This window comes from Tigriopus californicus, chromosome 9, assembly GCF_007210705.1.
Source record: "Tigriopus californicus strain San Diego chromosome 9, Tcal_SD_v2.1, whole genome shotgun sequence".
NCBI classification, from domain to species: Eukaryota; Metazoa; Arthropoda; class Copepoda; order Harpacticoida; family Harpacticidae; genus Tigriopus; species Tigriopus californicus.
Genome location: NC_081448.1, coordinates 9945761 through 9967402, shown reverse-complemented (window position 1 = coordinate 9967402; position 21642 = coordinate 9945761). Strand labels below are relative to the sequence as shown.

General features: G+C 46.0%; 3 protein-coding genes across 5 annotated transcripts; 2 read left to right on the top strand and 1 right to left on the bottom strand.

The window, feature by feature from the left end:
* Positions 1-3026: 3026 nt before the first annotated feature.
* Positions 3027-12332, top strand: LOC131886752 (ubiquitin carboxyl-terminal hydrolase 24-like). Its single transcript, XM_059235149.1, has 8 exons — positions 3027-4128; positions 4200-6079; positions 6188-6519; positions 6753-6930; positions 7004-10903; positions 10983-11199; positions 11268-11587; positions 11675-12332. Exons 1-8 carry the CDS (start codon positions 3042-3044, stop codon positions 12203-12205), a joined length of 8445 nt encoding a protein of 2814 aa, XP_059091132.1. The 5' UTR covers positions 3027-3041; the 3' UTR covers positions 12206-12332.
* A 229-nt stretch (positions 12333-12561) lies between these two features.
* Positions 12562-18384, top strand: LOC131886756 (IQ and ubiquitin-like domain-containing protein). The gene is made up of 8 exons (XM_059235152.1): positions 12562-12735; positions 13078-13247; positions 13320-13450; positions 13519-13765; positions 13838-14194; positions 14279-14539; positions 14599-14784; positions 14848-18384. Exons 1-8 carry the CDS (start codon positions 12591-12593, stop codon positions 15001-15003), a joined length of 1653 nt encoding a protein of 550 aa, XP_059091135.1. The 5' UTR covers positions 12562-12590; the 3' UTR covers positions 15004-18384.
* Positions 15123-20624, bottom strand: LOC131886761 (uncharacterized). Of its 3 annotated transcripts, XM_059235159.1 has the most exons (3): positions 20265-20624; positions 18660-18830; positions 15123-16227 (listed from the first exon to the last, which is right to left on the bottom strand). In XM_059235159.1, the coding sequence occupies exons 2-3, from the start codon at positions 18697-18699 to the stop codon at positions 15206-15208; spliced, it is 1062 nt and encodes a 353-aa protein (XP_059091142.1). In that variant the 5' UTR covers positions 18700-18830; positions 20265-20624; the 3' UTR covers positions 15123-15205. The 3 variants fall into 3 exon arrangements, with proteins under 3 accessions (XP_059091142.1, XP_059091143.1, XP_059091141.1); XM_059235160.1 differs by lacking the exon at positions 20265-20624 and having other exon boundaries at positions 18660-18955; XM_059235158.1 differs by lacking the exons at positions 18660-18830; positions 20265-20624 and adding an exon at positions 16287-16428.
* Between the last annotated feature and the right edge of the window lie 1018 nt (positions 20625-21642).

Below are 21642 nucleotides of genomic sequence, written 5' to 3'. Positions count from 1 at the left end.
CTAATTGCCTAGACAAGCATGTAAAATGGAAAAAATGTCAAAATCCAATGTATGCACAGTGCGGTTTGGTTGGGCATGTTGTCTTTGATTTTACTCCGTGGAATAACGTCAGTTGTCCATGGACGCGTTTACTTGACTAGCCCTATTGATAAGGCTGACAAACGGTTTTCGGAGATTCCATCCATTCGATGATATTCCAACACTAATGGTATGGGGCATTGAAAATGTAAATTGGTAGCCCTGTTCGCAACCTCCCGTGATTAGGAATTTGATACCCATCAGTATTCACTATTTAGTACTAGAAAATAGTGATGGGAACGTTGCCTCAAAAGTCTCAAGCATTCAATGCAATACCGGTCCAATGCCAGATTCAAAATGTATCATGCAAGCTTGAGCCTTTCTGAGACATTGGCAGGGACGCCAAAATGGATCAAAATTAAATCCAGCCCATTATTGAGCACACCCAACGAATTTCAATTAAAACTACAAAATGTTAATAGAACCCAAGCCCTTTAATGTTTTATAGTCATTCAATTCGTGTTTCAAGTCTCTTCTACCCATGCCATCACAGCATGGCCTAGAATATTGGCTTGAAGCGTCTACATTAAGGCATCCTGAAGAAAAAAGAAATCAGTGTGACAAAATAACCAATCGATTCATCAATGCAATATGAGCGGCATCCGAAATTGTACCCATCAAACTTCAACTAAAGGGAAAATGACGTGAAATAAGGCTGATGCCACAACATGATGACTCTAAACTTGCCCCGGCATCATGACATAGCTTTTACATCAACACTAGATATCAAGAGATAAGCCAGATCAACCACCCTGGATTCTTGAACGCTTTCTTGTCAGTGTCACTGTCATGAATGCAGGCAACTGACTTGTGCGTTAACGCGTTGATCTCTGTTTCATAGCTGTGATCCCTGGTCCAAGGACCAAGTACGACCATGCGGACAATCAAAATATTATCAACCCACTTGACCAAGTTGATGAATGGCTAATTCGCAAATTGATCAAGCTCTGTTTTTTCCACTGTTACATATCACAACCCCTGAAATGTGTTCAAACATAAGTGCAAATTGTGTTCAGTTTGGCCCATACCGGATGAAAAAATGAAAATTAATCCAGCCGCATGTGTCGAAATGGAAGTGGCAGAAAAATACGTATGTGAAATATGTGGCAGTGATGCTTGCGGTGGGTCACACTGCATAAGAGGAACTTCAATAGTTTTCACAGTACGACCATCGACCCAAAATAAGACTGCACACTGACACTACTGATGGGAAAAGGGCAAGTAGCAAGTCATCACCGACACCTAAGTACTACTTGTTTACAAGCAAAGCTTGGCCAAGTACTAGAACTTGGGCAAGCTTAGCCCAAGCAGAGATACATTGTTAACGTAGGTAGCCCAGACGGTTAGCTCAGGAAAACCGCAAAATGAGGATTTTTTCTTCGTAGCTACATTTAGATTGCTAGAAACAAACCAGTCATTGAACCAAAGCCCCATTGCTGCGTCACTGTTGGTGCACATTATTGCTTTTCTTGTATAAGCTGACTTAAATTGCCATGGTATAAAATTTCTCGCGTAAGTTTGGCCACACCATTTTCCCCTCAAGTGTCTGTGTACAAACCCAAGTTGGGGCAAGTTCCTACTTGGGCAAGTTAAGCACCGGACGACTTGCCCTGTCGGTGCTTGCTTCACATCAGTATTGCACACTAGAAAAGAGCCAATCAGAGCCTGAATATTTATCAGTAGAAGGCTTGTTCCCACGAAAGTGTAATCCGAATTGAAACTTTTAGACCACATCAAAAGAAACGGGCGTGGGTTTCATGCCATAGAATAAAGAAATAAAACATTGGTGATTTTTCTGGTGGGCACCTTTGGACGGTGAATGTATCGCCTTCTGGCCGCCATCGGCGTCATAGACATTAGACATTTGAACCAAGCCTTGTATCAAAATGTATCAGGCTTGAAAAGGTTCGCATCGTCTCATCAGTACTAGAAACGACTGTATTCAGATGACTAACGGGGAGAAGAAACGCTTTCGGTTATCGGAAGGAACTATACCATGTAGTATACCGGTTTGTATTAATTAGAGAGGCCAGTCGTCATCAGTAGAACACACGTTTATTCTGCCCCGACTGCAATTGCGAGTCAGGCTTATAAGGCCCTATCGAAATATAAAATTCATACACGAGCATCAAGAGGTCATAGCTCGAGCCATCGTAATTAGATCATACCAGTTATCCAACACGGGGTGTGTGTAGAGGCATGGTCCTCTTTTGTCTTGGCACGTTCATTTCTCGACTGAGCGATGGCAATTTGATTTTAACTGTGTTATAATAATGACCAAAAAAAAAGAAGCGCCTGGCCTCATCATTTTTCACTCTCTCGCCCATTTGACTTGACATTGGTCAGCTCGGCGAGGGCAAAGGTAAACCCGTTGAATTGGGCTTGGTTCCGATGATCAGCCAGTATAGGCCTATCAAAAGAAGGGTTACGTGACTTAACATTTGTGAGGACCGAGGTGGGTGAACGAGGTGAATATCAAATATCATTACATGGGGTGTGGACTAGGCCTGGGTCCATTTGGGCATAAGTATCAAATCACAAAATAGATTCATTGTCTTTACCCTCCCACTTGTAATTTTTGTCATTCAAACCTCGGTCATTGCCTAGGCTCCAACCGGCCCCAACCCCAAATGCCAGACCGTCTAGTGTTGCAGCGTCACCCTGGCCCCGACTTGGCCGAGCGCGGAAAACCCGTTTCCCACCCGGCTGAACCCAGGACGCTCACACCGTCTCAATTTGGCCGGATAGTTCATTTCTCCAGGCCGGCCATGCGCCAGCTTGTGTATATACCCCGTATTCCCAACCACTCAGGACTGGCGCTCTTTAGAGGCCTGGCGGGCCTGGCCCATTGGGAATCTAGCAGCTGATACAACGGCTACAACAGCTGACAGGCAGGCGAGCACGTGGGAAAACCATGCCTGAAAAGCCTGAACTTGAGCGTCAAGAGCGTCAAGTCTGGCATAATGAGGCCGGTCCAGCCTTACAGCCTCAATCAGAGTTCAGGCCGAGACAGGCACGCGAAAAGACAGGCCCACAGGGGATTTCCAGGACTAAGCCCACTAAGCCCCAGCCAGACACATGCACACGCCCGAGTGTTTCGATTAGACCGTCCACACCCGGAGCAGGTCAAGCAAGTCAAGCAGGCCGAGGAGGGCCATCGCCACCCATTCCCCCCCTGCCCGCTTCGAGTGATCCACCGGTCCAGGTGGACGCCTCCTAACCGTGATCTAAGGGTCCGACCCGCCGGACTGGCTGCGCTTCGCCCCGGGGGTTCGTCCTCGACAGCGGTAACGATCGCGTCAAAGGGCCGGAAACGCGCTTGGCGGGCTGAGGCCGAGGCCCAGGAAGATCGGGAGAGACGGCAGAACCAACCGGAGCCTTTGGATCGAGAGCGGAAGGCGGAGGATGAAGGCCAGGGAGGTGGACCGCCCCGCCCAGTCAACGGACGCCACCCACGCCCGACCCGGGATTATTCCGGTCGAAGTCCGCGTCGTCGTCGCCGCCAAAATCGCAAGTCACAGTCCTCGCGCTCGCCTTCACACTCGCCAGGCCGACCAAACCGGGTAGACACACCCCGTCCGACCTCGTTGTCGGCCGCCCCCGCCTCTACCTCTGCTGCCACCACCACCCTGTCCTCGTCCTCGTCGTCGTCCACCTCCACCTCCACCATGACCACCGAGCTGAGTTCGGATTTCGATGAGAATCTCTCGACCTTGTTGAGCATGGGCTTTCCGGACTTGGACGAGATCAAGCGGGCCTTGAAAACGTCCAAGAACGATCTGGTTGAAGCCGTATCGATTCTCACCAATGACGTGCCGTCCATTTCGTCCAAACGCGATCACTCGGATTTCTCGTCCGGTTCCAACGCCGGATCGACCCAAGACGCCAAGATCGGGCCCGAAAACATGGAGCAGGACGAGACCGGCTTTCCAGTAGGGAATCTGTACGAGCTAGAAACTCGCGTGTTCCAGGAGAATTGGAGCATTCCATACAAGCGCGAGGAGTCCTTGGGCAAATGTTTAGTGGGGGCCACTAAACTAGCTCAAGATGGTAAGTGGCCATGATTTGACCTTGAATTCACTTGGGCCTCATTTGCTCAACGCTTTCTCGTTCGGTTCCAGGTCTGATGGACTCCCATGAGCAATGCACCCGTTTCATAGACAAGATCCTACCGGAAGCCTTTCGCAAGTTGCTCTCCTCTAATGCCACTCAGCGGTGGCAAATTGAGATCCAGGAAGGCATTCAAGACATGCTCTTCCTACTCATTGATCTGGTCCTGGCCCGAGTCAGTGGCGAGCCATTGCCTTATGGCTTGTTGCAAATCCTCACATTAGCCTTCGACATCAAGAACGGTTGGAACTACACCAATCGGCAACGACACTCGCGGTTATGGGAAAGTGCTAATCGAACCACGCCCGCCGTTGTGTTCGCTCAGCCTTTGGAAGCGAGTCGGAGTCACGAGTACGAGTGGTTGTGCGATCTGCTGAATCATTTCGGTCAATCCAATGGATTCAAGATCTTCATCGATTTAATTGATAAATATGAGAGCGACGGCAAGTTGGACGTGCGTGTTCTGGCCGCCTTGCTCACACCCTTTGGGGGTTGTGCGGAAATACTGGTTCAAAGTGAAGTTGACCCCATGTTAGGGCCGTGCCTAGACAAGACTTTTAAAGTGATTGAGCATCTGCAAGACTCGGATATTCGAGGTAAAGAGATCACGGCCGTCTCCGATTTGCTGACATCTTTGAAGCTGATTTGTCATCACTTCAAGTCATCCAAGAGCGATTTTTGTGATGATCAAAGACTCGGTATCATCTTGCGCATGTTGAAGACCCCGCATTTCAGTTCGAAGATGAATGCCCTAAAAGAGGTGAGTCGTCTCATTGACGAGAGTGCGGATCGAAACCGAGGTTTGAGTGTGGAGCAAGTGGTTGATTGGATGGTGGAAAACCAAGTCCTGTCTGTGACCCTCGAAGGCAACATTGACCAAGTTCAATACACAGATCGAATTAAATCAATAGTTGAATTCCTTGGACCTCGACTCTCCTTGGAGGAATTGACCAAGATGTGGAAGCTTCAAGAAAGCTCGAATGCCCATGTGACGGATAATATTTACGCCATCATGTCGGGCGCTGCGGCCAAATTTAACATGAGCCAATTTGATCATCTCACGGCGTTGATCAAAGAAACCTGGCAAAACGCCACAGATCGAGTACGAGAAAAATTATTGGTCCTGATTGGCCAAATTGGCAAAGAGGCCACTCAAAGTAAGTCCACGCGAGCCATTCTGGAAGTGCTATGGGAAATATCCCATGTCGACGGATTGCCTCGTCCTTTGGTGGAAAATGCTCTCAAAGAACAACTAGCCATCCTAGCCGAGATGACAGTGAACAAAGTGGCTGTGAGAAAGATTTATATTTTGAAATGCATCGACGATATCAAGGCGAGCACTCGACACGCCGTGTCCTCCGTCAAACACTTGCATGACATTTGCCGGACTTTCTCTAAGGGAACTTCATTCTATCAAAAAGCCGATAAGAGCACCCTCGGCGAGCTCAATCAGCAACATGAAATCGTCAAGTGCCTTTCCATGTCCCTTCAGCAATGTCTCGATAAAGCCGACAAGACCGCCCCCATACTGGGACCCTCGAATCAACTTCTGCATTCACATAGCGAGCTCATCTCGTGTCATCTGGACCTTTTGGCCTTCTTGCTAAAAGAGGGCGATCTCTATCTGTCATGGAGCCGCTGTAAAGAGTTGTGGAACACTTTGATCATCAACCCCAACACAACAAGCAAGGACAAGGATGATCTGTTCGTTTGGTTTGAGACTTGCATCAGTGATTTAGAACAGAACACATTGCTAGATTTGTTCAAGCTCAAAATGTTGTCCTTTGACCCAGCTGATATCACTGAAAAAGCCTTTAGCTGCTTCAAAGCCTTATTTGAAATCATCAATGTGGCGAAAGGATTCCTGAAAAAGTCCACTTCTTCGAGCTTAGTAAGTTAATATTGAATATTACAAGGCAGTTACTGCTGTTGTTGTTGTTGTTGTTGTTGTTGCCGCCGCCCAAACCAAATTGTCATCGTATCCTTTACCGATTTTTAGATCGTTGAAAATCGAGAACTGGTGGGCATGAGCTATCTCTGGAAGATTGTGTCTGAATGCGAATCGGACGAGATCGCCGACAAGGCCATTGATTATTTGCTCAAGACGAGCTACTTCAACCTGAGTTCGTCTCTGAAGGCCAATCTGGTTGAATTGCATCAGGATTTTTTCACCAGTTGTTATGGGCTTTTGGACGTAGCCCTAAGATCCTCGAGTGTGACTGAAGGAGTTGAACGAGGATTGGAAATCGAGGCCGCTCGGCGATCCTCGTTTTCGGAGACGCTGACCACTGTCAGAATATCGAATCTCTCCATTCTGCCCTTGGATCTCAAGTAAGATTGATGACCCACCTTAACGGGATGGTTTGTGTTTCAAACCTAGCCTGCATTGTTGGGTGATTTGGACATTGGGGCGTAGTACTAGCTTCAACAAATTAATGCGCGTAGGTCCTTAAAGACCACTGTTTTTGTCTTTGGGTTTCGCTCAGGTAATTTAGGGCTACCTTTTTGATACCATATATTTTGGTTTTCGTGATCTTTCTTGATTGTTATGTCCTTTGTCGTAGGGGGAAGACCTTGAGAACCGTTTCTAGAATATTTTTGCTCCTGGAGTGCTACATCTCTCGCATTGAAGAGCTATTTCCAGGCGAAAGAACCCTTCTACCTCATGTGGCTGCTTTTCATGGGAGTGGCGTGGAGATCAATGTCGTCCACGAAAGTAAAAATGAAGAGCATCAAGTCCTGGTGAGTTCAGATAGCAAACGGGGTTTACGAAAGACTTTTCATTTACTTTCTTGTTTTCATTCTTAATTCCCAGACCCACACTAATGAATACATTGGGAACATCAAGAAACGAATCAGTGCTGAAACTGGGGTGGTCACGGACAATCTGAAGTTGTTTTTAGACGATGTTGAAATTTCGAGTGCCAAAAACAAGTGCTTTCTACATTCCTTATCGTCAGAACCGGAACAAAAATGGACCTTGAAAGCCCAAGGCGGAACCTCCACTGCGTTAGTGCTTTTCCAAGATTCGGTTTCGCCCAATCAGAAGAACGGAGGTGATCTCTTTGATGCCATGACATCTTCCACGTCGTCGGGAGAGGATTCGAATACAGCCTTGGAGCAAATGGAAAAGGAATTGCCCGGCGTTGTGATGGCCTTAAAAGGAAAGATCTTCTGGGTGCTCAACCATCTCTCATCCATCAATGACCGTCAAGTGGTACAAAGACTTCGCAAACTCATTCACATCATACCTACAGATTCTGCAGTTTTAGACAATTTGGACTCGGTGAGTTACTACTTTGCCCTCGCAGGCTCCTCCAGAGCGGCCGATGCCAGTCCCAAAATGAGTCCACGATTCAAGAAAGCGCCCGACGTCCTGGAGAGTCTGGAATCGGTTCGAGACTGTTTGAGCAAACTCTTTGATCCCACCACCGAGGGAATGGGCGCATTCAAGCTTCTATACAATCTGGAAGTGTTATCAGGGCGTCTAATGCCAACCAAAAACGACACCGTCCTGGCGAGTGCGGCTCAAAAGTTTTCGAACCACTTTGTTCAGGCTGGAGGATTGGAATTGATCTTGCACGTTCTAGATCGTCAAGCCATGGCCCCTGACGTGGACTATGATCTCCGACAATCCGTGTACCTTATCACTCTGCAAATTGCACACCACCTACTCTGCGGCCAGCCTGCTAAGCTTCAAATGTGCACCATCACTTCCCCGGGAATGAAGCCAACTCCGCCCAAACGATCTGCCTTGGATTCATCCTTGAGTACATCCAAATCGCCCTCGGTAATATCAGCCACCAAGAAAGTGCAGACCATGAAAGATGACCAATTCTGGACCATGATAACATGTTTGATGCGCGTGATTTGGGCTGCTGCGGCTGGTAATCTTCAATTGGCGACCAGTTCCATGTCCAAGCCCAAATTGGGCGATCACCCTCGATTTCAGTTGGGTCGGAGGAGTCGTGACAGTTCCACCGGAAGTTCGGGAAGTGAAGGGAGCTCATCTGAGGCTGCACCAAGCTTACACTCGGGTGTGTGCTCTCAACAGAGTTTTGTCAATGACGGCGATTGTCGAATTGCCGGTGGAGCCTTCGAGCTGATGATCACCTGTCTAGAGATGCGAACCTTGAGCATAGCCAAGTTCTTCACCCTCCCGTTGGTGAGCGACTTCATTGTGGACATTGTCTTGGGCTCTCAAAGTGGCTTTGTCCGTCGAAAAGCCTGTCAGCAACTCATTCGACTCACGAATATTCGTGTGGCTGCTCGTTCTTTGAACTTGGACAATCTAGAGTCCAAAGGCCCCCTCACTCCCAAGCAATTGCTAACCAAGGTCATCCTCAAAAGTCCAGTTCCTTTGTGGATGCCCTCGTCAAAGTCTCGGGGAATTAGTCCCATCATCTTGTCCCATAGTGCGGAATACTTTGACCTGAGATGTGCACTTCTGCGAAGCTTGGACCTACGAGAACAGAAGGAGTTCGAAGTCAACGCCAAAACCATGATCGATGACGAGCTGACCTTCTTGCAGAATTTCACCGTGAGCAATCGATTCGAGGATTGCACTCTCTTGGCAGGCCATTTGAAGCTAGTGGAAACATTGCTGACGTGCGAGGGGATAGATAAGAAGAAATTGGGCAAGAAACTCGTTTTCAATCTCCTGGCTTCGTTTCTCTTCCCCGCTTCTCGGATTCGAACCGACGCCTCCGACCCGTGCTCTCGCAAGCAGAACTTGAACTTCAATCCTAAATGCGACAACACCGAGTCTCGTGTGGCCGCCTATAATCTGCTCATCCAACTCGCCAAAGGCTGTAGTAGTAATGCCTCCTTGATTGTGGGAGAACTAATTCAGATCCACCATTTTTTCAATGAAAATCAACTAAAAGAATTCGATAACGAGCCGTCAGTGGAGCGCCGAGCTGATTCCAATTTTGTCGGTTTGAAGAATGCCGGTGCCACGTGCTACATGAACTCCGTCCTCCAACAACTATTTTGCACCCCGGGAATTTGCGAACAAGTTCTGTCCATGAACATCGACAACTACGAGGAAGATACCATCTACTATCAATTGCAGAATGTGTTTGGTCATCTAAAGGAATCTCAATTGCAGTTTTACAAGCCCGAGAAGTTCTGGCGCTGTTTCCGATTGTACGGACAACCTGTGAATGTTCGAGAGCAACAGGATGCCTTTGAGTTCTACACACAGATTTTGGACCAGGCCGACGAGCATTTGGCCAAGTTTAACAAAGCGAAGACCTTCAAGGCTCAGTTTGAGGGTGTGTTCTCCGATCAGAAGATCTGTCAAGGATGTCCTCATCGATATGAACGAGAAGAGACTTTCATGGCGTTGAATTTACCCGTCAAGTCGAACAATCTCCAAGAGTCTTTGGATCAGTTCGTCAAGGGCGAATTGCTTGAAGGTGACAATGCCTACTTTTGTGAGAAATGCAAGGTCAAGAGGAACACGGTCAAGCGAATGTGCATCCGGACCCTGCCCCCGACATTGGTCATTCAGCTCAAACGGTTCCATTACGATTGGGAGACGAATAGGTCCTTGAAGTTTGATGATGTCTTCCAATTCCCATGGACGATCGACATGGGTCCTTACACCACTGAAGGTATCCATTTGAAAGAGAAAGCCAGTCCTAACGAGTTAGCCATCGAATTGGGCAAGGAGCCTTATCGGTTAGTGGGCGTTCTTGTCCATAGTGGACAGGCAAGTGCGGGTCATTACTACTCGTTCATCAAAGAGCGCAGGTCCAAGAACATCTCGGGATCGAACCACGGCAAGTGGTTCAAATTCAACGATACCACGGTGGAAGAATTCGACATGAACAACGACTCTCTCACCACCGAGTGTTTTGGGGGCAATTACAAGGTAAAGAAAGATGATTCGAATACGTCCAACAGCCACCTGCCCGAGGAACGACAGCGCTATTGGAACGCCTACATGTTGTTCTACGAATACACGGGCTCGCCCAGTACGAAGAGCGGCAAAATGCCGAGGAAGAATAGCTCTCAATCCCAATCACGCTTAAGTGCTCGGAAGAATGCCCGGAAGACCTCGGAACCCGCCATTCCTCCCCGAGAAAGCTTCTCTCAACTGAGTGATTTGGTGGTGAAAGGGGAAGAGAAAGGAATCTTCCTCAACAAGATGCCGCCCCCGATTGAACGCGATATCCAAGAGGAAAATCTAAGATTCTTGGAAAATCGAGATGTGTTCTGCCGTGAATACTACACTTTCATCACGGAGCTGATTCAAGTGAACATGACTCGAAAACCTCAGATGAGTGATGACGAATACGATCAATTGGGCACTTACTCCCTGCGTCTCGGGATTCATTTCCTTCTCAACACATACTTTCATCTGAAGCGCAAAGATTCAGCTTTGATTGGAGAGATCGTGAATGCTTGCCAGAGTCTCTGTCGGTCTAGTTTGAAATGCTGTGATTGGCTTCTCTCCTTTCTCATTGGCGAGGGTCAGGTCTATTTGCGACCATTTCTCATCGAATGCCCATCCAAAGAGGTCCGACACAATTCGGCCAGGATTGTGCTCATGGCCATGGAGTTTTACGAAAAACACCACGGGTCGGATCAGGACGAGAAAGTGGCTTCTTTGTTGGTTCACGTGGTCTCCATTCTAAGCCAGGATGTGCCCAATCATGGCAAGCATTCAGGACAATTCTTCTGGCTACTTTCACAATATGCAAGATTGGTAAGTTCAATTCAACTCAAGGAAGTTGTCTGGAATGTAGAAAATGCATTATTAACTCAAAGCATCGTTTCATTCTTAGGGACCCAAACACTGTCAAAAGCTCTTCAACTTGAACGCCTTCTCTCACGTGTTCAAGTTCCTTCTGGGTTGCGAGCCCGAACCAGAGAATCCCGAGGATCTTCTCAACCAACGCCGTCGTTGGACTGGTTTGCAAATTAGAGACTTCGGCGAGGTTCATCTCGTCTTGGCCCATATGATTCTATCCTGCGATCTGACCAAACATAGAGATATCATAGGTAATGAGATTTAAAGTTCCGCGCTTGAGAACCCGTATCTCTCATGTAAAAAAAAAACATCATTCCAGACGATTCCAAGCCCCCGGACAGTGTTGCTAGTAACGTTGCAAGAGCGCATGGCGATAGCTCTGAAGGGCGTAACCCAATGCCCTCCACTCTAACCAACGTTCTCTTTGGAGCCATTGCCCCGTTGTTTATTCGCGAATGCATCTGCGCCATCAAAGAAGACAACACGGAAGGAGTTGGTCCCATAATGGAAATGCTTGTTCAAGTGGCCTTTAAGGACTCAAAGTTCTCGGAGAACCTAATCTCGGAGCTTCTCAAGCAATACAGCAATGCTAATCCGGGAGAATTAAAGAACCTCTCCTCATTGCTTTGCGACATACTGGTGCGGAATTTTATCTTTTGGGAGGGGAAGGGCATGAACCAGGTGGCCCATACTAATTTCTGGTCTTTCTCACCTCGTCTTCTCTAGGTCCTACAAGATTCCTTCCAAGGCGATAGAGTGAAATATGTGATAGAGGGGAAAGAGAGCTCCTCTGTAGAGGGTCTTCTCACCCTCGTGACGAATAATCAGTCTTCCGAAAGCCGAACGTATCAATGCATCAAGACCTTAGTGGTTGCCTCGAATCGGAGCTCTGCCGTCAAGGATTACCTACTCCAAGACTCGAAGCGATGGGAATGGGCTGTGAATTGGTTGAAATCCAAAATGTCGGACGATTTCAATTGGAATTCCAACGAGGACGTCGTCTCGAATGAGGACTCGAATATCCGGACATTCCATCGCACCACGTCCGCTCAAGTGACTTTAGATGAGGCCAATGCCATTTTGGCCGAATTCGGGGGAACCAAGAGCCCCAAAGAGTTGCTCGTCCCGTCGTGCTCGAGGTCGATTAGTACAACCAAAAAGACTGCTGCTTCACTTTCGACCGGTACTCAATCCCATTGTGAAGGAATGGAGACCGATCAAAAATGTGAAGATGAAGAGATGCCAGAGCACAGTTGAATTGAAACGCCCTCAACGAACTAATGAATGAATGGGCTGGATACCCACTATTTTTAAACCTTGTTATGATTCATTCACATTCATAATATTGAGCTTTGTTGTTGAAAGATATTTTGCTTAGAAAAAGCTTCGGAAACTGGTGTTCATTTTTAGGAAATTGTATTTATGCATGCATTATGCATTATGTCTGTTTGTAGTTAGGGATGACACTGTAGAAAGTTTGGAAAGTTCCATCGGAAAGGAGTTCTGGAGTACTGGAAACGTCTTTCCATATTTGATCAATAAATACCACAATCGGACTCTCGAACATGGTGGGTGGGTGACCTGAGAAGGGATAGGAGAAAGCTAGCAAATCCTCGTACGCCAAAGCATAACCGTGTTCGTCATGAAATCCCAAACGATAATCAAAACTCCGCCTAATTTTCGAAAACCAAACTTAGGGGGTTACAAAAGCAAGAGCACTGGCATCGAATACTACCATGCTAGTACTCAAACCGTGAACCAAAACGCTCAGAATCGCAACAACAAAGGTAGGATTTGGTTGGGACGGGGGCTCCAATTTGAAATCACTTAGTTACTTAAATATGAGATTTGTTTCTTGAGTTCATTACCTTTTCTTAAATTCCTAAAGGCTAGATCAGCGAGAAACAGTTTAAAAATCTTGACTGTTGGTCATAAATGGTTCGATGAAGTAAAAGCCAAAAAATTTCTCATGCCGATTTGATTTGTCTTTTGTCAATTGCTCTCTGATGGTTCAGTTTTCCAATCAATTTGCTTTTTTTTCACTCCTCCCTGAACTCAAACACATTCTTCAAAATTCTTGAACTTGAGAACTTGACCCATTTCAATTTGGTCTTAAACCCTGCTTCCAGACTGTGTTAGCCGACGAATTCAAGTGACTCCAAAGTGGAACAAATATCAACAGACCCCGGTTGAATGTGGAAGCCAAACAACGGAGATTCCCTCCTATAAAGACGTCTTAATGGAACCCTCGTTAACCTATCAAACAGCGGAAGAGCTCATCGCTGAACAAGAAGTCAAGGTCCTTTTACTTTACTCCGATCCTTTCAATGAACGTATTTCTCAGTTGGTTTAGCAACATTTTTTGCAACAGATTGTGGTGATTCAAAAAGCAGTCCGGCGATGGCTCAAAGCCAAGCGCGTTTTGCAAGCCAAATCCGTCCTCGAAGATCACGACCTCCAATCCCTCGTGAGTTCATCGTCATCCTTAACATCTGATCGAGGGTAACGGTTCAGAATGTCGTCATGGCCAAACTATCCCCAATCTTGAACGAATGGCCGTTTTCTTCTAGTTCCGGACAGGATGACCAAGAACCGTCGGGAGAGCTCACCGAATACGAACAAATGCTTCTGGATCAACAGAGGCGACTAGAGGAGGAAAAGGCCAAAAGCAAGGCCAAAGAAGCCGACTTTGTGGCTCGGACTCGAAAAGCCAAACAAGTCGTGGCCCAAGCCATGGCCATGGCCAGAGAAGCTGCAGAATTGGATCGAGATCGGAAGACAGCCCAAGAGCTCCAAGTCAGGAATGTGCTTCTCAAAGTAGGAAAGCAAAATCTCTCAAGACTTGGACTACCTGTGACACAATCCTTTAACTGTTAATAATGATTCCAGGCTGGTCAACCTCGATTGTGGCCGACAAATTCGCGACAAGGAACGATTCGAGTGGAAACGCCCAGCACGCTTAAGGCCAAGGAGTTTGTTCAAGTGTTTGAGCAATTACAAAACGAAAGCCATATCGAAGGATTAGATCGGCTAAGAGCCTTCAAAAATGTCGCCCAAACTCTGGAATCTCATTCTCACGAACGCGTTGTCAAGAACCTGATGAAGTTGATCGACCGGGAGACGTTTTTGATCGAGAGGCAGATCCGTCCCAAAAATTTGCAAGGGTTGCGGAAACGAATCATATCGGAATATTCTAGAATCATTCGATCGCCCAAATTCAACCCCGAAATCCAACGTTTCAGTGAAGTTCGTTGCTTCCGATTTTTATGGCTCCATGCCTGGCAAGCGAAGACTGTTCACGTTTCATTTGTTTCCATTCTTGCAATGCAGAGTGTCCCTTTGGTTTGTGAAGAATCCAGCTTGAAAAGTGTTCATGGATTCGGTTTGCAATTTTGCTTTGGCTGTCGCAAGCATTTGGCCCGGATCAAGTTCCCGCTGAGTATCGTGACCAATCGATGCAAAGCCTGCGAAAGGTTGGATCTCAAGGCTCGATTGAAACAAGACCCCGCGCCCTACAAAGTCATTTTTGATTCCATTAAAATGACGGAAGAGGCCCTCAACGGTATCAACTCGCCCATATTCCAATTACAGGTATGATTTGCCCACTTACACACCACAAAACTAGTATTCTTTGACCGTTCTCTACCAAGGAATCAGACGTTCGTTATATTGTGGATCATTTCTGGAACTGCCAGTCAACCTTGAGTGGAGATGATCAGATCAATAACCTACGATTAATCCGATGGAACATGGATTTGGAGTGGTCCCCCTGGAATTGTGTTCTGCTGACTATCAAGGAAGCGGAAGTTCACCAGAGCATAGCTAATCCATATGAGGTTTCTTTCAATTTTTATCATGTCGACAGCTGTTTTATTCAATTTCTGATTTTCCTTTTCCAGACGTATGGGCCGCTTTTATTGGCCAAAATTCGCCAGCGTCAAACGAGTGCCAGAAGGCACTTTTCGAAGCAACCCATCTTGGATAAGTACTTCACCAAAGGTTGTCTGGTCATATCTGGTGCCATAAACTCCAGCAGCTTGTCCGAAGAACCTTGAGACATGATTCCTCACAGAATATTCTACTCAATCTCAGGATCATCCCTTTCCTAGTGCCAATTGACCTTTTATTCCACGGCCGGAACACAACTTGGCATTACAATCATAACCAAACGGGCTTAAATCAATTATTTTTTCATTATTCGTCCACTAATGAACTAGATCAACTCAGATTCTAAAATCAAACAAGATTGACTGCTCTTTACCAAAAGTCATCGTCATCTCCGAAGGAACTGAAATCGTCGTCATTGTCATCATCACCACTCCCATTGCTGCCCAACTCGTCTTCATCGCTGAAGGGGGAACCTCCCCCAGAAGATCGGGAGGTCACTGGGTTGGGACGCATTGTGGGTCGGTTGGTCACGGGTTTCTCTGGAAGAAACCAATTGTTGTCCGAATCGAAAGGCGGGCGAGCAGAAGGTGGGGGCAAGGTCTCTTCCGGACCCCAATCCCACCCCCCGCCAATACTGGCCCCCGTGGTGGTGCGGTAAGGAGGCTTCGTCGGCCCGGCATTATTCTGATTGTTGCCGTACCAGCTGTTGATAGTTTGTGGATAGAAGTCTTGTCCAAATGGAGGTCTGTCGGTCTTGGGACCACCCCCCGCCGATGGGAGTCCGGTGGGTGGAGGATTCCGAGGTCGGCCTTCTCTGAGCACGTCCAGGATCATGCTCTGCTCTTCAGTGGACAATTCATACCAAATGTTATCATCGGGATAGAGTCTTTTTCCTGGGGCGCCATTGTAGTCGAGATGGTTGAAGTAGCACATACATCCACCGGGCGTGCACCGACCCCCACCCAAGAGCCTCAACCGACACGACATGTAGCAATAGCGCCTTTCACAACTCGCCACGACGTTGATGGTGGGTCTTGGGGGATAACCCAGTATATTTTGGGCACGGACGGAAGTCAAATCGATGACCGGTCCCGAATCATAGGGCAAACTAGGCTTAGGTCGAAACAACTCCGGATAATGGTGGCGGGCGTAATCTTCCAGGGCATGTGTGGGGGCGGCAAAGGCTTGATTAATCTCGATTTGCCTCTCAAGATTTATGGCTTTCATGGCATCCATCGAGATCCATGGCGATTTCCATACCATCCGGGAGTCGTAGGGTTTTTGCCATTGAACAGGACTGTTCGGAGGACCTCGCCAAATATTTGGATAGCCTCGTATGTTGCTTGGAGGATAGTCTAGGCCCCCATTTGGATAATAGGCCTCAGAGTGTCCTGTTCAAAAAATGACCAATCATTAGCAAGGTTTTTTTCAGCCATGTGAGAGATCATACCTGTTGGCAATTGGAACACGGTGAGGAAAAGAATGAGATACTCTGAGATGGTGCCAAGTAACAGCATGTTGAACCCGCAATTCGACCCTTTGTTTTAGATTAAAGCACTCAATCCAAACTGATCTGTATATGAATATGTCTCTCCCTCTCTCTCTTGCATTCGAAGCCATCCAACAACGAAGATTGTCGACCTTCCCAATTACATATTTGCCTTGCGAACGAAATATTGGCGAACACCTCTCATCAAAGCAGCGCCAACAACGAGAATCTCAACAGAGGAGAGCTTGATTACTTTGATGACGATAGCCGATGAGTGACCTCGTTTTGGAATTTGAACTCAAAGCTCAAAGTAGTGCAGGCACTGGCGGTTATGGCTCCAGAGCATCCAAAAGATAATGATGCTTGACTTGGCAGACAAGCGTACGTTCAAGCTCACATTTGGAACTCGGATGAGTCCTTCTTTCTTCTCCTCCTCTCTCGCTTCTCAAAAAGGAGATTGGTCTTCAAATACTCAAATAAAGTACACACTTTGAGGATCCAGAATGTTAATCTTATACTAACATGTCTGATTATGAATGCGAATTCTTTGCCTGCATGTGATTCCATGAGCCTTAGTAAATCTTCCATGGCATGAGTTCGAAGATAACAAAATCTGGAGCCGAAATAAAGATTTCGTGCGAAGTGGGTTCTTTGAGAGGAGGGGATCGCTCTCACCACAAATTGTTCACCTTCGAAGTTTGTACCCAACAAACTCGAAATTTTGTTCATTTCACGAAAGTGATCAATATCGATACCCAGGATGGGTCACGTGGCTTTGTGAATAACTGCGCAGTGCGCAGGTGTGCTAAAACTTTGATATATAAATATTCGATATTCTTTGAGATTTCAGGAAAGACATGGTGGAGAATGACGAGTAATTGATTTTGCCAGGATTCATATTCGAAAGGATCTGTCTCATTCGGCATACATATCTTCGTATGTTGATTAACAGGGTCAAAACACACGAGTCTTGTTCATGGATTGGTGTCATGATTAACAGTCTCGAAGCAAAGTAGTTCTACTAACATTGGACATTCATATTGGAGTAGATTGAAATATTATGCAATTGAGACGCTTCAACAAGAATCATTCACAAACACTTCTGCTACTGAATAGGGTGTTACTTCATGGCAATTTCAGTTCTTGGCTGACAGCTGAGGCAACCTTGGCTTTGAAGACTTGAGCACGTGCAGAAGTTCAGAGAAGGCCGAGAGAAATGGGGGGAAAGCATTTACCTCAAGCAAATGAGAAAACAAATCTATTCATTCTTTGGTGGATGCGAACTGAAGTTGCCAAGTTTTCCTTGCCCTTATGCACTATCAAAACAATATTGGATCCTGCCCTCCATTGCGCCCTAAGTGTGTAAAAGTAATGACCAAGCAATTGCTTCCGTTCCCTTTAGGCTCATCTTGAATAACGGCTCATATCGTAAAATATCTGATCATTCAATGAATTTCAAGATCAGTTAGTCACCACAAATTCTCTCATTCTCACAGTGAACCTTTGATCTGATAGATATAGATCACAGGCTCCAGCAAGCCCATGTATCATTTTCAAATTGTATCCAATTGGGAAGCACCACATTGTGCGCAAGATTTTGAGCAGTGTCATTAAAGAAAAGCAACTCAATGGAATCCTGGAGTGCTCCCATTTTCAAGCAGCCCTTCCAAGGGACCCGATTTCAACAGGGCGACGACGCCCAATTCAGTGCAGTGATTTCAGCCGAGCCAGATCCGGAAGTGTCGTGGGCTAAAAACGGAAGTAGGATCCCCCCCAATCATCCCAAGTACCAGATTGCACACAATCCTTCGACGGGACTGACCCTTCTGATGATCCGAGAGTTTGGACCAGGGGACGAAGGTCAATACACATTGACAGCCAAGAATCCTTATGGTCAGATTACAGCCACCCTCAATCTCAACCCCGATCCGACAGTCACCCGCTCCAAAGCTATTTCCAATCTGAGGATGCAGATCCACAAGCATCATCAGCAACCGGTGGCGAATACTTATTAACCATTATTTTCAATATGAAGCAATATATTTTAATTTCAGTTGTGCCTTTCTTCTTCTTATTTGGGCCCTGGAAAAAAGATGTAAATCCTAGTATTGTTTATTGGTCTGATGTTCGCCCAATGTTGTAGTGCACGCATCGGTGAAGTTCTGAGACAGCATGGGGCTTTATTTGGCACCAAATTGGTACCTTGTCATGACAAGAAAGTGTCAGAGAAGGCAAAATGTGTTCTTCCGACACATTTGACATATCTCGCTACTTTTTGGCCAACCTTTTGAGGACGGACGGATGATGTTTTTCTCCCTTTGACATTCAACCAACCTATTGGACTCCAGGGGTCGTGCACATGAGGGCAACACATTTCTGCAACAATCGGACGACGAGGCCCAACAAGCCTTTCATTAGGGCAAGATTCTTCAGATTTTTGACAGCCAAATGTTCAGTTGCCATCTCTGTAATTTGGAAATCAACTTGTTCAACGCACAGCATTTCCTGAAAGACAGGAAAAAAAAATATTGAGAGAGTTTGCATATCGCACGACATTCTACGCCCACCCCCAAGGCTTGAATTTGGCCAGTATTTGATATCGAGAGTAAAGATCTATATACTGTACTGAAAGAGAGGAGTGACCATCTAATCAAGATAAAATTTTAGTTTATTACAAAGTATTTGTTACTCGTCATTCATTTTGAAGATTTGATGAAAATATCAAACAAGTGTTTTCTCATGGAGCAAGTTTCTTTACGAGAGCTAGTTGTAGTATTATCAATAATGCACATTTATAACTTTATGTCGATTGGATTTAAGGCTGTATCAAAATGATGCACAGTATTGTGGAAAACTTTATAGGCACGTGAGGGGAAAGTTGTATTTTTTTTTAGCAAATCATGTCTTCTTTGACAAACCACCAATCACAACCCAAATGACGTGGATTAACTTATCTAGAAAGTGAAAACTATAAGACAGACCAAATATTGGCTACATTTCAAGGTATAGTGGGGGCTTGCACATTCAAAATGACCACGGGAAGTTTGGTTTCGCTGTTTAGTAAAGGTTTGTTGGGCTGATACACAACCCAATGTGCAGATATGCACATTACTTACAATACACTAATTTTCACACATAAGCATGCGTTTCAACATCAACAAAGTTGTCTCTCTTTCCAGCCCTTTGAAGTTAGAGAACAATGATCTAAAGAGTGGGCTAAATTCTCCTGTAAGTAACTCATTCAGCTAAAGTAGGTTTCGGAGACCTGACGTAAAGCCAAAGTCTAAAGGGTGGAGAGGCGAAGCAAAAAAATATGCATGATCTCATTTAATTTGACTCAAATCCCCTCTGTTTCAAACTAAACTTTGATAGGTTGCGCGATAATTATCCGACACATGCGAGAAAGGGTTCGTTCTTTTCCGCCAATATGTTATCTTAAGAGTATCTTCACCATTTCTTGGAAACGAGAAGCCTGTTTTTTTTAAAAATATATAATCGGTTTAAAAGGACCACCAACGCCGTCCAGCCTGATATGGTAGCTGAAGTGAAAAGCGCCCATTCCACCCATTGAGTGCTCCATTAAGGCAGTTTAGCTCGAGATAATTTGCAGGTTTTGGCAATTGATTCAAATTGAGAATGACTGAGGGTACCTGACCTTTTGAACCCATCTTTTTTCTTCCTCAACTCTACCACATATCTCGGTTTCGCTCTCGCTGCAAACACCTTTCCATGAAGAAAACATGAGTCCAGTTCTGACCAATGCCGGTTCTTGACGAGTCAACCAGGCCAGTTTTTACCCACCAATCTGTGAAGGTTATTGTGCAAAAGCTGTCCGAATCCTTCCCATTGATCGCGGATATCTGTTGTCTTGAGATTGGTGCCGTTTGGACATGCATCACCGAACGGATGGATGGCTATACAGATGTCGGATTGGTTTACCTTGAGGCCACTGCTTTTGATAGGGGAAGGCACGACCAGGTGAAAGAAACGGGAAGGGGTCGTCGGTCTGTGGGTGTTCACATCGGTGGTCACCTCACAAAGATAAGAAGACAAGAAGGCGACATAAATGCATTAATAGCCTTCGGATTTCTTGGTAGACTCTTCAGGTCGTCCCCCTTGGCCAGTCACTCGTGCTTCGCCGGCTACTTGTAGGAGCTCTGCATTTGGAAGGGAATCGTTCAGGTTTTTTGGGGGGTTGATGATTGTGGTGGGTGAACTGCTACAGTACAGTAGTACTGCACGCTGCTTGCTCACTTGTTCTTTTAATAGTAGCCAGCATGCAATAGAGCTCTAGCCCAGGGATCAATAAATGAGCTACTATTACGATTAGCTATGGCAGGAAAGTGCATACATTCTAAGGAAAGCTTTTTTCCGAAGAAGGATGAGTATTCTGTCTAATACTCGGCTCTTAACCGACGCTTTATGGGATAGGGGCCGGTCGAACTCATAACTTGGCTTTGCTCCTCAAAGACCTTCGCCAACATGTGATTGGTTTGAAATCGGTGAATCTTGATGTTGAATACGAATCGAAACTATTTGATAGTGATTTAAATCGAGATGCTCGAAATCCCCGGCAAAAACCGACAAGTTATATCGTGGCCAAAATGTCCACTTGAAATCATGAATATTGGTCATAAATGTGAGAACTGTGAAGACAGACGAGTGATTAAAAGGAGTGCACGATGGCGTCAATCTTGATTTGTTCTGGAGGATTATTAAGAGTTTTATTAAGGCTCATTTGCCTATTCCTCTATTCTATAAGAGAATCTCTTTCGAACACGGAACAATGGTAGCACTGAGGTAATGATGGCTCATTTTAGAGCAAAACGAATTTCCTCGGCGCCAGTTTGCCAGAAAACGGCATTCCCTGCATGGTGTGCTTCTATACAATTGATTAGTGTTTTCCTGATGTGTATTTCATTCAACTCATATCAGACCATTAATAAATTTCTAACTCAACAAGCCCATGTTACATGTGCCTCATTGTAGGTATGTATGAGCCCACTAAGTACTGTAACTTACGCACTTATGACTCTGGGATGGGATGGGCTTGCACATTGAGCAAGACAAATGCGAGTCTGTTATTGCACTTCTTTAATGTCCACAACGAGGATTTACGAGTGATCCCAGATAATTACAGGTTGTAGGAAATGAGAAAATTCCTCCGGCTCGTCCTTTCGGTCAGTGCTATTAATCCCGGGCGCATTGCTGCTCGACCGATGGATGGCATGGACATTTCAACTGACCCACCAAGCTATCCAGCCAAACACAGATCTATGCAACCACCTACCCACCCACCCATCTACCGATGGCTTCT

Excerpts from the sequence above, each read along its gene's own strand:
- LOC131886752 (XM_059235149.1), top strand. The coding sequence starts at position 3,042 with ATGAGGCCGGTCCAGCCTTACAGCCTCAATCAGAGTTCAGGCCGAGAC. Across the intron at positions 6,520-6,752 it reads ATTCTGCCCTTGGATCTCAA|GGGGAAGACCTTGAGAACCG; the intron begins GTAAGATTGATG and ends CCTTTGTCGTAG. Across the intron at positions 11,588-11,674 it reads CATTGCTTTGCGACATACTG|GTCCTACAAGATTCCTTCCA; the intron begins GTGCGGAATTTT and ends CGTCTTCTCTAG.
- LOC131886756 (XM_059235152.1), top strand. The coding sequence starts at position 12,591 with ATGAAATCCCAAACGATAATCAAAACTCCGCCTAATTTTCGAAAACCA. Across the intron at positions 13,451-13,518 it reads TCCTTAACATCTGATCGAGG|TTCCGGACAGGATGACCAAG; the intron begins GTAACGGTTCAG and ends GTTTTCTTCTAG. Across the intron at positions 14,785-14,847 it reads GCATAGCTAATCCATATGAG|ACGTATGGGCCGCTTTTATT; the intron begins GTTTCTTTCAAT and ends TTCCTTTTCCAG.
- LOC131886761 (XM_059235158.1), bottom strand. The coding sequence starts at position 16,353 with ATGCTGTTACTTGGCACCATCTCAGAGTATCTCATTCTTTTCCTCACC. Across the intron at positions 16,228-16,286 it reads CGTGTTCCAATTGCCAACAG|GACACTCTGAGGCCTATTAT; the intron begins GTATGATCTCTC and ends TTTTTTGAACAG.